Source organism: Varroa jacobsoni, unplaced genomic scaffold (genome assembly GCF_002532875.2).
Source record: "Varroa jacobsoni isolate VJ856 unplaced genomic scaffold, vjacob_1.0 contig04638, whole genome shotgun sequence".
Classification (NCBI taxonomy): Eukaryota; Metazoa; Arthropoda; class Arachnida; order Mesostigmata; family Varroidae; genus Varroa; species Varroa jacobsoni.
Genome location: NW_019215300.1, coordinates 707 through 15,136, shown reverse-complemented (window position 1 = coordinate 15,136; position 14,430 = coordinate 707). Strand labels below are relative to the sequence as shown.

The 14,430-nt window shown below is 41.3% G+C and overlaps 1 protein-coding gene and 2 non-coding genes across 3 annotated transcripts; 2 read left to right on the top strand and 1 right to left on the bottom strand.

Moving 5' to 3' along the window:
- Window positions 1–331: 331 nt before the first annotated feature.
- On the bottom strand, window positions 332–1,546 carry LOC111273072 (cAMP-dependent protein kinase catalytic subunit alpha). The gene has a single exon (XM_022854765.2). The coding sequence runs from the start codon at window positions 1,506–1,508 to the stop codon at window positions 423–425; it is 1,086 nt and encodes a 361-aa protein (XP_022710500.1). The 5' UTR covers window positions 1,509–1,546; the 3' UTR covers window positions 332–422.
- An 11,973-nt stretch (window positions 1,547–13,519) lies between these two features.
- TRNAA-AGC (transfer RNA alanine (anticodon AGC)) lies at window positions 13,520–13,592 on the top strand. The gene has a single exon. It is a non-coding gene; the product is annotated as a tRNA-Ala (tRNA).
- A 333-nt stretch (window positions 13,593–13,925) lies between these two features.
- On the top strand, window positions 13,926–13,998 carry TRNAA-AGC (transfer RNA alanine (anticodon AGC)). The gene has a single exon. It is a non-coding gene; the product is annotated as a tRNA-Ala (tRNA).
- Window positions 13,999–14,430: the final 432 nt, after the last annotated feature.

The window sequence follows — 14,430 nt, the reverse complement described above, 5'->3', positions numbered from 1 at the left end:
CGAATGTCCGTATACTGAAACCAATAAAAAATTATATAAATGCAGACTATAAAAATGTATTGGTACCTAAATTATGCATTCCATGATCCGCATTTTGTTACAAAAAAAAAACAATTTTTCTCTGTTATGTAGTGCGCTATTATCTCATACTGAATAAACAAGCACAAAAGTCCCGAATTTCGAAATTGATGCGTCTTTAAAAAGGCAATAGCGCGGACACATCGTCACCATTTATTCTACTTTCTCTCTCTGAGTTCATTGAAGGTTTTATATAGCCACAGTGGGGAAAAAGCTAATGGTTTAAATATCTATTCTAAAAGAAAATACGTCATTTACTATTCTGATTTTTTCAAAATATTTATTTTCAGCTTAGTGTATGCATACACCGGAGAGGGTAAAGCGGAAGAAGGGAGTCCCGAAAACTAAAAATGCTCGAATTCCTTTTCGTAAAGAATCTTCGAAGAGAACTCAGGCTTCCAATCGATGTTCCGTACCCATTGGGGTTGAGGATTTGGCTCAGGCGGAATAACTCTCTTCTTATACAATGTCATCCATTCGTAACCCCTTAGCCAGGAATGATTTTTCAAACTCAGTACCCCTTTTCCCTTAACACCTAACCTGTCTTCGGGTTGTTTCTCAAGAATTTCGTACAAAAAAGTTTCGATTTTCTTGCTAAGCTTGGCTATTTTGCGTATTCTAAACTTATTTTGAATTACCGCATTTATTGTTTCTGCTGGAGAACAGGCAACAAACGGTGTTTTCCGAAATACTAGAAAGTGGACCAATATACCGAGACTCCACCAATCAGCTCCCAAGCCGTACCCTCTGTAACCATCTGTAGTAGCGACCTCTGGAGCTATGTATTCAGCAGTGCCGCAAAGCGAGTAGGCCTTTTTCTTTTCATCCAGACGTCTTGCAAGGCCGAAGTCGGCCAGCTTGAGGTAGCCATCGTAATTTACTAATACGTTGTCTGGCTTTAGATCCCGATAGATAATATCCGCAGCATGAATGTATTCCAGCGCGAGAATAAGCTGGGCAACATAAAAGCGAGCCTCATCCTCGTTCAGTCTGCGCCGCTTCAAAAGGTCGTAAAGGTTTCCACAAGTAGCGAACTCTAAAACAAAATATAGGCAAGTGTTGTCCTTGAAGGCGAAGTAAAGCTTTATAATAAACTCAAAGTCGAGGGCTGCATGGACATTCTTCTCGTTCAATACCTGCTCTGCCAAGCCTGGCTGTGTAGTAATTTGGTCTTTTCTTATAATTTTAATAGCATATCGAGTGCTGTTGTCCTTGTGTTGAACTTCGAGGACACTACTAAATGAGCCTGCCCCAAGGTAACTAATTACCTTGAAGTGGTCTAAACTTGCGAACGGTATTTGTGGATCTTTCAGATGTGCCTGCAAGGCAGCAACCTTTGCCGATAGAAAAGTTCGGTACTTTTCAGCGTCTTGTATAACAGCATCTACCCATGTTACACTATTCGCTCTCAGTGATTGTTTACAGCCCATCGTTTTTGTCAAGTAAAGGCGTCTAGATCGTGCAGATGCCCGGCCCGTCGAAGGTGCCGATCGTTGTTGCCCGACACCTGCCAATAAGCCTTCTGGTGGACAAACCTAACAGGCAACCATTTATAATAATATTGCATCGTAACAGTATGCATCATCATACTACCAATTGATTAAACGACCTCCATTCTGGCGGTTGGATAACGGTTAAGTGATCACCACATAATAGCAGTTTATAGATTTGAGTTATTTTGGAGAGCAAGTTCAATTGGAGAAGATGAGAGCTCGCACTACCCACAGACGTAGCATCAACAATATCCCATGCAAACAAAAACATACCTCAACAGTCCAATAGTAAAAATCACTTTTTCATCAAAGCTTATCAAAGCTTAAAAGCCCTTAGGGCGGTCTGCAATTTGACCATATTTTTACACAGTAAGTACTATTTTGACGTGGTGCACTTATAACAGGTATATATATATATATATATATACCGGACCCGCCAATTGCGTTGCGGCGTACCTACGAACGTAAACCTTTTAGTCTGCGTTATAGCTAAGTTTCTCCTTTTCCGTAACTGCAAACGAATTTATATTAGATAGCCGCTCTATATTACAAATGCTTATCAAGCTTCGTAGCTTCTTCCTTCAACAAAAACCTACCAGAACCACGTATCAGCTCTAAGCACAGATATAATAAATCCAAACTGACTTTCCACCCTTTTAATATCGTCTTAAATTCATCTGATCGAGAACGTTGCCCCCAGTTTCGAGATTTCCGCCCTAATGTATGGAACAATATTTACGTCGTATTATGCATATATTTTAAGGGCAATTGACTTTGTGAACGTGTATGACGTGACAATTGACTAAAATTGGTAATACGCGATGCGTATATTGGGTTTGGTCCTTAACTATTTTACGAATTTTCGCCACCCCTAGCCAACGAGTGTCTCGAGCCTACACATATATCGCGAGGGGTGGTAGAATCGCAGTCCTCTAGTGTCAATCACTTGCCCCTCCACCAGACCGTAAGTTGGCACCAGGCTAGTGGCTCTCTCTCTCTCCGATATAATAGAGATGTCAAAAGTTGCATTAGCGTAATTAAACGGATGCTTTATCCCGGGCTGTTTTGACACAGCTGAGCGACCTGCCTGTGTAACGGAGAGCTGCCCCCGCACCCCTCCTCCTGTATAGGTGTATATACCTATCAACAAAATATACACCGTACTCATACGGCTCTGTGTCGGTGGCCATTCCAAATAGCACTCTGGTCGAGCAAAAAAGAGTGAAACCGCCGGCCTAATTTTGTCGGTGTGTTCGATCGAGTAGTGTTGCTAGTTGCCAACCTATTGCTTGAAGGTCTTCTCGGATCTTTAAGGTAAGGCTGGTTTCGCAGTTCGGGGCGGTGGACGGGAGTGTACGGCAGGAGACGTTCGGGCCTGTGAGAGCATAGGTCCTCGGGAAACTGGGATTTTAACGACAGCTACAATTGAATTAGTATGTTTTTTAACTTCAAGCAACTGTCATTTGGGCTTGTACAAACGTACCTTGACAGCGAACATTAATTCCTTATTAGTAGCTAATTGTCAAGTAAAACAGTAAAAAAATCAATAGACAAAACTTCAAAAAATTCTACAAAGTATCGTATAATGTAACTTCCATTAGCTTTTATTATTGTTTGCTAATAAAAAAATTCTAGATAAAGTTCTAGATTTTAATAAATAAGTACATCTGTTAAAATATAGAATACTTAAAAGTAACTTAGTTTACTAGTTTTAAATGTGTCTTGAATATATATATAGCATTTTTTTCAAAACCGACATGAAGCAATGCTGACTTTCTATAGCCGTCATCGCTATTAGGGATAAGCGGAAAAAAGGTAAGAGGGATCTATCTGTACTTTCTTAGATTGTGCTTATAACTACAATAGTTTACGTGCTACGACGAGCACAGTTCCCAATTGAGAATGTATAAAAGAGCCAGATTCAATTGTGTTCCGGCGATTGGAAGGTGGTCAACTATACCGGAACACAGTGTAGCGCTATCTGTGTCCACGCACCAACGTAACCAGCAGTCAAACTATAATCGCACGTTCATAATAATTACGGCGCGTAGGATCGCATACATCGCTGCGTACTCACAGAATTTGCTCTCTATGACCCGCAGAAGCAGGGTGATCTCCGTCGGCTGGTCTCTGATGGCCGTGTCGAATCGGTCACTCGCTGCTACTGCTGTTAGAGCTTGCAAGAGATCGTTGCCGGAATTACATAAGAACGATCAGGCATGACTATGTACTGGTGCATTGTTACAGTATGGAAAACTAATGGCACATTAATACGAACACATGCTTGTTCCCAATAGTAGGTATGTACATACCGTGCTCCTTACACACGTTCGCATCGCCACGTTAGGGAACAATAGAAGCTCAAAAGAAATCAGAGTCTACATATTGGATTAATTTCTGTCTAGCAGATGTGACATTCGATATTGACCGGCCGAAAAAGAGCCTAGTGCTCCAAAACACTAGAAGGCGTCGACATGACCGTTCTACGCTCTAGCGAAACGTGTCCTATATTGCCTACTACTAAAACACAAGCGAAAGCTTCGCTAACGTTGCTTGAACTAAACTCTGCGGGTGCTAAAAATACTGGGTTTTGTTTACATCTGACAATAGCTCAAAACGAGTAAACGTTTTCATGTTGAAGCAAAAATGGGTTGCGCTATTATCCTACACGTATTGTGACCTTAGCTAGATAGACAAGTTCACAAATGAATAGGCGCACAGCGTCCAGGTTCTACTCAGTGGCACTTCAACATGGCTCGTTTAAGGCTCATATTCAGAGACAAGTCTTGGATTCAGGAAGTTAGAGTTTTGAGCTGTTTTTGTGCCCGCCGATGCCAACATAAAAGGATACTGTTTATGTAGCACGGAACACTCTAGTGTACCTTTTTGCCAAAGTTCTATGTCATTGAATAGATGTACTCCACATTAAAATAGTCACAATTTGAACGCAGCGTACGACGGCCTCCCGAGTTGACTCAAAGCTCACTAATTGTCTCATTTGGAAAGAGTAATAATCCGAAGAACTCCTTAGCTGATATAATTACATTCTAATATACAACAAGGAAAAGAATCTTATATGTTATAATTCATATAATCGCCAGAGGCCTTTAGATCGATAGAGGAGTCGATCCGTTACATGTAACAGTTATATATTAAAAGTAATGGCACTGATAATTACTTTATGTTGGCCAGCCCACGACTACACAATTTTTACTAAGTGAAAATTTAGGGCTGAATAAACGGCGACGAGTAAATATTAGCCAGAATATGACAATCTGATTCTCACGTAGAGTCCCTGCTAGTGTTTGTGTTTTGTCGACCGGCGTAGTTCTGTACACAGGCGCTTGTTGACGCCTATACTAATTCGTAAAGATCGTAACCCATCAAGCGGTTAGCGAGTGAGACTTTGGCATGGGTATTTGAAAAAAGCTGCTGTAAACTCTATCCCGCACAATTTTTGTCCTGTTACACAAGACTGCTTATTAAGATGGTTAGATCTGGGTTATTTTTACGCATGCCGTCCTGCTGTTTTAATTTTGTGCACAACATTGAGTTATATCAAAGGCCTTAAGAAAAATGGCGCTCTATTATCTTTCGACTGACTTTTGAGCTTGTTTCTGTTGGAACTTTAACAGTACTATAATGACTATTTTAATAACAACTCATGTTTATTAACATGTATATCGCATAACATGAAGTTAATTGTAGTATTGATTTATTAACGACTTTAATTATATATTCGTGGTACCTCTGGAAGGAGATCGCGGCTATGTAGGCCATTAAAGCAGTAACACTGGGCAATTAGACTCTCAAATCTCGTCTTTCCATTTACAAGTCCTAAATGCTTCACCATTTGATTTACAATCTGTTTTAAGCATAATTATTTTTGCTGCGTTTCACATTGGTATGGTGCAAATCTCAGTTAAGCCCTGAGGCTATCAGGCAGCGGGCTGACTTCATAGATACAGTAGAAGTAGCATAGTTACGCATGTCTTTGTGTCTCCGTCTCGCAAGATCGTTTCGACATTTCTTCTCTTGCAGTAGTCACAGCACCGCTTGCATACATCTCAGAAGTAGTTTCTGACCGTTCGGTGTTCGCTCCTTTTCCACCTCCCTACGCCCCAGCGAATGCAACCTGTCTGCAACAACTGTCTACACTCAAATCGCTCGTGGTCCTATAGTTCTCGCTTTTTCCTACGACGCACCCTGCCATTCTTAATCCCGCATTCTCGATCATCGTCCCTATTTCTTCGCCTGTTTTTTCTCCTGATTATGAAAACAGATCCTAATTAACACAGGTCTACTGCTGTTCACCAGACACCAAAGTGACTACGCAGCCTCTGCCTGATTTCAGCAGCGTCGGCCGTGGCAGCGTCAACCACTCAGGGCGAAGGCGACTGGCTCTACGGGAGCAGCAGTCTACGCTTGCTACCTTAGCCTGCGTGCGTTGCAATGTTATTCTATAGTCCTTCGGTGGCTAGCTCCTCATCGTTCTCCTTTGCTTTCATTCGCGACTATCGCTATGACTACTGCTATGACGGCTACGCTATATGCTCTGCAGACGCCGCTGCTACTAGTGCCGACGACGACGCCGCCGCCGACACCGCCATGCCATAATAGAAGCTTCATTCATCACCTTGATTAAGTAAAATAATAAGAAAAGGAGATTTTTTAATGCCAGTCCTCGACGCACTACACTTTCCTAGCGCTCAGCTTAGGTAACCTAGACAGCCACGGCACCAACGCAGGGCTCCCGCAGCCTGGCAGCACGTCCCTCCCAAACTGATGCAATCTGCTTCTATACCATAGTATGCTAGTGTAATGTAGAAGGCTGGTTCCGTTCCATTTTCGCACAGCCTTAACCTCTCCTTTCTGCTTCGCTTTAACAGTGCACCGTCCGATCTTAGGCCTTCATAGGGTTTGAGCGTTACTCAGCTGCTTGCTTCGGCCGGGCATACAAAACCCGTCAACAGTGCATCTTGGGTAGGGGCTGTCGACGACTTTAACACCCCTGTTAATGTCGTAGCATTTGGGAGCGATGATGACGACGGCAAAGACGCCAGCCGCAGCGCCGCGGTTCGCCAAGCTGTACGATGTCGAAAACAGCGTCAAGTTATTGCTAGCTCACTGTCGCGGGGTTCGAAAGGACCATAAGCACGAGAAGCTCCATCGTCGAGCGTCGAGTACGGCTTGCCCGACGCCTCGGAAGAAGCATATTTGATAATAAAGTAATTAATTAATCCATGCACGGGCATTATGACTATTGTTTTTAACAGCCACAGCCAGCCGAGTCTCGTGTTTCCTTTTCCTTTGCTCTCGTTAGCTCGCGTGAAGTACAGGAAGTCTCTTTCCTGAGGTGAGAAGGAGCTAGGGAACGGGCTATGGGAAACAGGGCGGATACAGCTCTAATTTCTTTTGTACATTTGTTCTCAAGTGAATAGATAGGTGCTGAGAGGACACTAACCTAAGTTAGGTAGGACATAGGAAGAATGGCTTCGAAGGGCTCGACATGTAGAGACATCAGCAAAAACTGCTATTGAAAGGACAAGTCGAGTTAACTGAATTGTTAGAGTCCAGTTAGAGAGAACTTCACGAATGATGATGCATTGTCGGCAATTGCAGTAAGATTCGACTGTGGTTATAAAACCAATATGAACTCACTTACCAAGAAGAAAAATTCGAAAATATGATAGTTCACAGATAACTGCTCGGTCTGTTGCGAAGTATTCTCCCTGCAGAGCTGAGGATATACTTATTATCCTTAGCATTTGGACGCTCTAACAAATACCGCGTTTCCCACCGTTAATTTTATTTCTCTAATTGAAATGAATAAAGTTTACTCACGTGTTGCTGTATGTATAGGTTCTTCCAATACCGTTATTAGGATGGGTATCGCCTATGCCTTTTTTGTAACATTTTATGGGGAAAAAAAGATTTTCATTCCTAGACCGGTTCGAACTGAGACTGCCCTAACGGGTCATTACTTTTCCAAATTATTGTTGCGCTCACGCTTTGTTGGTAGCTCCGTTATCTTGGTAACAAGTATATTAAATCACTTCCAGCTATGCTGGCGTTCCGCCTGCACAACGTTAGTTTTCTTAAAACTTAAACTAAAAAAAGCAGCAATAGCAGACGGCTTGGATTTCTGCTAGAGAATAATATGAAGAATACAAAATCTAATGATAATGATTAAACGGAGGAGTTCTTTTCAAGGGTAATCATTTTCAGCACATATGAACGTGAACGGGCCTTTAAAGAAACTTGTTTCGTAGAAACTGATACCTTAATTCGAAAATACTTTGCAGAACAAAAAAAAAATGGACGATGACGTACATTGCAGGCTCATACCTAGAGGCAGTTAGTTTGTGAGCAGTACTTTGAATATAACGAGTACATGAGTTTCGCTTTTATATAGCTTTTCGCACTGACGCTGACGGCTAAGGTTCGTTTTTGAGATTAAAATAAGTTTACCCATTTATTATATTCATTTGAATTAGTGAACGTAATTAGAAACTGGGTTTGCTTGAGCCATCCGCCTTGCTATTGCTGGCCATCCACCATTCGCACCCCATAGCTAGACATTTTAGCGACCACTAAAACGAGTTGTTCAGTCATCGCGGTATGTCTAGCCGACTAATTAAAACCCCGACGCAAGCTCAAAGAGAGGGAACTTACGAAAAGCTTCTGTCTGCAACTGTAAGTTAAACACACAAAAGAGACATTTTTAAGATAAATGTGGAAAGTGGGTCACGATCAACGAAAACAGGACCGAAACTAGGCATAGCTTGATCCTGTATGAGCAAGTTGTTTCTCTTCTCGTGGTAAACAAACTTTCATTCAAGGGGAAGAGTATGCTCACAGCTTTATAAACCAACTGCGTTACGAGTGCGAGGTACTAGACCTATTCTCAATTACCCCACACAGCTATGGCAGCGTGGCATTATGACGTCTCTGCACCAAAAAAGTTAGTTAGCAGAGACCCAGCAATTGACCTGGCCAATGCTTAAACCGTTATTCCACTCACACTCCGTCATACTCTATAGACGCTTTATAGACTTCGCGGCTCGGACAAACGCTTGAACCGTGGTCCGCCGCGCGAGATTAGCCCGTCAATCTTGCGTTGGATGTTGAACGCTGTCGTCATTTGTTTCTTTCCGAGTCGCACCTCCGCCCACTCTCAGCACTCAGCCGAAGCTGTTGTGGGTTGGTCATCACATTTGCAGCCTCTAATTGACTATAGACTTCGTGTTATGGCGAAATTGAGACATCTGTATAACTAGCTTGAGAGTTGCCTTTGTCTCCTAGTTACGATCGAACATACATCTGGGTCGCCGATTTGATACGCGCACCCACAGATGACGTTATGTCGGACTTGTCGCAATTCTATATCCGTGTATGTTCGTAGTGTGGAGCTCACAGAGGCAGTGGTTACGAGTAGCGGGAAGAATGGCGCGTGCCGACACGACTGAACGCTCGTGCAGTCATAGCAGAGACTCGCAGCAAGAATTGCAGAGTGCCTCGAAGCGGGACAGACGGGAGTTGTCAGTTCAGCAGGAGATGAGTCCGCGCTTTTTATCGAGTGCCCACTGAAGTTACATTGAGTTGCAGGTCCAATTCTATAGATATGCCTATGCCTATGCCTATAAATGCCGAGCGAGAAGCAACATCCCTCAACAATTCCCCGGCTGGCCATCGGATAGCTCGTATCTCGGTACGTACAACATAGGCGAAACGAGAGGGGTGTGACGTGAAGGGAAACATATAAACGCACCATACAAGTAAGACATCATCGCTCTATGTCTATCGCTGATTACGTTTAAATCCGCTTACTTGAGTAAAGTACTTTAATTAGAGGTATGTGCTAGAATACTTTGTGACCGTGCTTTGACTTTGTTGTTATAAAAAAAGCTATTTGGCTTGAACGAGATGTCTGTAAATGTCTACAGCTTCATGCATATGCGTTGCCTGTAATGGTGAGACGTGAAATCACTTTGTACTGTTCTGGGTTTTCATAATAGAGGTCTCCTGTGTAGTTGTTGTGTGCTTATTTGTTACTCTTTCGTATACACTGTTGTTGATTTTTATGAGGAGCGAAATATTTTCTACAGCAAGCTATTGTTTTATGTTACATACGATAGCCCTAGAAATCATTCCCACACACTCTGGCTCTCAAGAAGCAAATTTAAATGTGTAAATCATGTGTTTCGAGGAAAATCGATCTTTTAACTAAATTTTCTCTACGTTCCTTAATTCGTAGATATAGGGGGAAAACACAAAGCATCAAAGACAAGCACTACAAGATATGCGAACACGTCTTAAGGTTATTGTAGATTACGTTACTGTTGGCAAATATCATAGATGTTTGCCGGAACAATGAGGCAGAGAAAAACAGAAATTACACTCCTTTTTGTGCTAGTTAATTGTTCCCGTCCAGGGGCCATCTGTGACTGGTGTGATCGCCTCGGTCGTTTATGCTAAGCCTATAGCTTCATCAAATAGATTATATAATAATAGAGTGAGTAGCGCGTGTGCCCTGTCTGAAATGTTGCAATTGTAATAACTCCGTGATCGCCATACAACAACTCTACACTGACCGATTATAGCTTTCACACATGATCATTTGCTTGCTCTATAGGTGCTGCATAGAGTAGTTCAGATCCTAGGTCGAAGCGCACATTCAACCTATACCGAATAGCCCTTGATTAGGCGTTCAGGTCTATCAATGCATAGGGTCGATTTGGAGAGGACCGAAGTAATCCTTGAAGAGGTGGCTTATGTGACGATCCTATTGTACTCGATCGCTGTGGTCCTTGACAAACGTACATATTCGATTTTTCGCCTATGTATAGATATAATTGCACGGGGCGCGGCCGATCAAGATCGAAACAAAAATTAATATTGGATCAGGTTATCATATTATTACTTATTTGTCTCGTTTGAGATGCGCGGGGTGAGCAACGCTAATGAGTAACTGCAATGAGTTTTGCTTGATCGGAGGAAAGAAACTGGTGGGAAGGGTCGCTTAGAGACGTAAAGGACATTAGGTGGTCGTCAAATTGCTATATTATTATAGACGTTGATCGTATGACACCTAAATAAAGAGGGAATGGATAAAATTAGATAGGACATAGGACATTACTCAAGGTTCCGCTGAACAACCGAAGCTAGCAGTCTCGATGGCAGTTCTACAGGAGGATTTTGACCCGTAACGAATTATGAAATTGCTAAACCGTTTTCGTGCCTTTCGTGTTCTAAATCTTTAACCATCTAGCTTTAAGCCGGATGTAGCTATTAGAAAGCGGCATATCCCGTGTCGCTCGATCGAAGATGGCTTCGTTAAATAAATCATCGATTTCAAAACGTCATCTAACTTTTTTCTTTCTCTTACACCATGACAAAATTAACTTATCTTTCTACCTTTCGCTGTACTTGGCTTTAGTCGTTTGTACCTACCTGTCTATGCAATTTAATTGAAATTTAGGAGAAACAGAATTTTTACCACAGTACAACGGACGCCCACCCATGTGCCTAACAAACTCGAAAATCAGATAGAACAGTATGACTGATGGGTCGTACTGGCAGATCTCAATGCGTGCGTAAGAACTAAATTTTAGAAGTTATGACAATGATTGTGTTTAAAAATGGCTAGTATACAGGCCTTCGTTCTTCCAACCGAATAACAAACACTACGATGACCGACTAACTGACTGACTGACAACTGATCAGAGTTAAGCTACGTTTTTTTATCATTCATTAGATCATTGCAGTGATTAAAAGGAAGTACACATTCTTATTTAAGTTACATAAGCTTCATTATTCAACAAATTATACAGTGTTTATATGTAGGGCTTAATAATATCGGATAGATTAGTATAATTTCGGCTCAGTTACTTTTCACCTTTAATGTGCATTATACTGATAGGTGAATGTAGGTAGGTCTCCAAGTCAGGTGGTACGACGCTCGCCTAAAAATGACAGATAAAGCAGCACCGTCTCTGAGAATCTCCGATGCCACTTACGAATTTTTCTATTTCAATTTTGTTCAGGTTCATTAAAACGCTCTAATATTGCAGATAGCTATATGTATCCTGTATGCGGCAGATGGTAAGACTGAATAACAATTTTTTGATAGATGTTCAACTTTTTTTTTTGAAATTTTTTTTGTTATTGATCGCATTCCTACACGTCTAAGTTGTTGGTACTACAGAGGATAGCACTCGGACGGTCAGACATGCTGGGACTAATATGCAAAGGTCTTCTTTTGTTAATAACACAAGCAATGTTGGAACACGCTTGCGTATGTGTTCATGAGGGGATGTCACTCAGATAGTAGAGTGCTCGCCTATCCTGCGAGAAGTGGAGGGATTGTTACCCAACATCTCCAAACGTGTTGAGAATTTTTTGTTTTAAATTTGCGCTGCTATATTGAAACACGTCGAAGTCTTAACTACGTAAGAAGTGAAGCTCAAATCGTAAGACGATCGTTTAATGTAGGGATCTATAGCAGTGTCGCCGACGACTTCAGTGTTTTTTTCAGACCTTTGTGTTTCTGATTGGGCTGCTTTATTGAAATAAATCTTTGTGTACTACGTAAGCGACTGTAATCAAGATGCTAAAGTTCTCTTTCAGTACGAGAGAACTTCTTAAGTCGATATAAAATTTCTAACTGTCTTCAATATTTTTAAGTATTTTTGTTTTTACTCGTACTGTTATATTAAAACACATATAATTTTTTGTTGTTTGGGACATGGCTGAGATGGTGTGACGCTCGCTTAGTATTAGTACCCAGTATTCTCGAAGGTATTTTTTAAATTTCTGTTCTTAATTGCGCTGCTATATTGAAATACGTCTTTGTTACGAAATGGGATGAAGCTCAGATAATACGATGCTCGTTCATACGTAGCATCTTTAATAACCTTTGTTTTAATAATCTTTTCGTTCGCGCTGCTAAATTCAATCGAGTAGTTACGTACGTGCGTGGGTGTAACTCAGATAATTGAGAGATTATTTGGCCAGAGGAAAGTGCAGAGTACAATATCCAGTATCTCTTTTTTTTTTCTGTCTGTTCAGTCATTTCTGTTTTTAGTCGCTCTGCTGTATTAAAACCTGTATAAATCATTTTTACGAAAGGGTATGTAGATGACACTGTAGCCCAGGTTGTCATTATGCTACAATTTTTGGGATTGATACGCAGCGGCGTCGAAGATCTTTAATGTATCTTCAGATCTGGTTGTTCTCAATCACGCAGGCAATATTGAAATATGTCTAAGTTTCAATTATTTTAGGGGATATAGATCAGATAGACTGTTTTTAGTTGGGATGTTTTATTCAGACGCGTCTAAATCTTTGCTACGTACGAGCAAATGTATATCAGACGATAGCCCAATCGATCAGTATATGACAATTATTGTCATTTATTATTATAGATGACAAAAGTCTTCAGTGTTTTTCAATTTTGTTTTTTTTAATCACGCTGCTATCTTGATGCACTTCTACATCTGTGTTAGCAAAGCTGGTTTAGATTAGACGTATCGCGTTTACTACATATGGTAGAAGTACTAGTATTGTTCGAAAATCATCAGTATTTTTTTCAGATCTTTATGGTTCTAATCAGACACGTAATATCAAAACGTGTGTGTCAATTACGTGAGGGGATGTAGATCGTTTAATATCCAAGAGGTACAGGAATCGATACCCAGCGTCTCTAAAAAGTTTTTTTTAACTTACTTGTCTTTAACCATGCAAACAATATTAAAACACTTTTTAGTTTATGTGTAGTTCAGATGGGCGAGCACTCGTCTAGCATGCAGGAGCCATAGGAATTGCTACACAGCATCCACGAAGGTTGATCAAGTTCAGACCGCACTCAATCATCTAGTCTAGTAGTCACTGCGATAATACACAGCGTTCCGTCCTTTAAGTACTGAAATGACTGGTAAGAAACACAAGGGGGTGTAGCTCAGATGGTAGAGCGCTCGCTTAGCATGCGAGAGGTACTGGGATCGATACCCAGCATCTCCAAAGGCCTTCATAATTTTTCAAATTTATCCGTTATAAAATTTATCCAGTATTGAAATGGGTCTTATTTTGCATAATGTATTGGAGTGTACTTCAGACAGTAGAGGACTCACCTAGCGTTCAAGAGGGACGAGATCGATACGCAGCATACAATCCTTTAACTACTGCAATACCTGCGTGATAACGCACGGAATGTAGTTCAGGTGGTATAGCGCCCTCCTAACATGCGAGAGATACAGGGACTGATACGCAGAGCCTTCAAAGGTGTACAATGTTTTCCAATTTATCTGTTTTGAATTACGCAAACAATATTGAAATAAGCCTAACTTCACACAAGGGGATGTAGCTCAGATGGTAGAGCGCTCGCTTAGCATGCGAGAGGTACTGGGATCGATACCCAGCATCTCCAGTACCTTTAATATTTTTCAAATTCACCGGTTTTTAATCACGCAACAATGTTAAAATACGTATATGTATATAACACTCGTCGCTCGCCTACAATGCGAAAGGCCGGGGTGTCGATCTCCAGCATTCTCAAAGGCCCTCAATGCTTTTTCAAGTTTATGTTTAATCACATAAATTGTATTAAAACACGTTGAAATGTCTTACATTGCAGAGGATGCTGCTCAGATGATGGACCGCTCGGATACCATGCCATAAGCAGTGGAGTCGATACCAGCATCTGCAGATGCCTTGAATGACCCTTATATGTTTTAATAATCTAAACAATATTAAAACACGTCTAAGTATACACTACTCGATGGCATGTAGCTCAGATTATAGAGCGCCTCTCAGTCCTATGTTGAGGGGCACTGCTATCATACCCATTATCTCCATTGTT

Bases quoted from the DNA above. Each gene is read 5' to 3' on its own strand.
- LOC111273072 (XM_022854765.2), bottom strand. From the start codon at position 1,508: ATGGGCTGTAAACAATCACTGAGAGCGAATAGTGTAACATGGGTAGAT.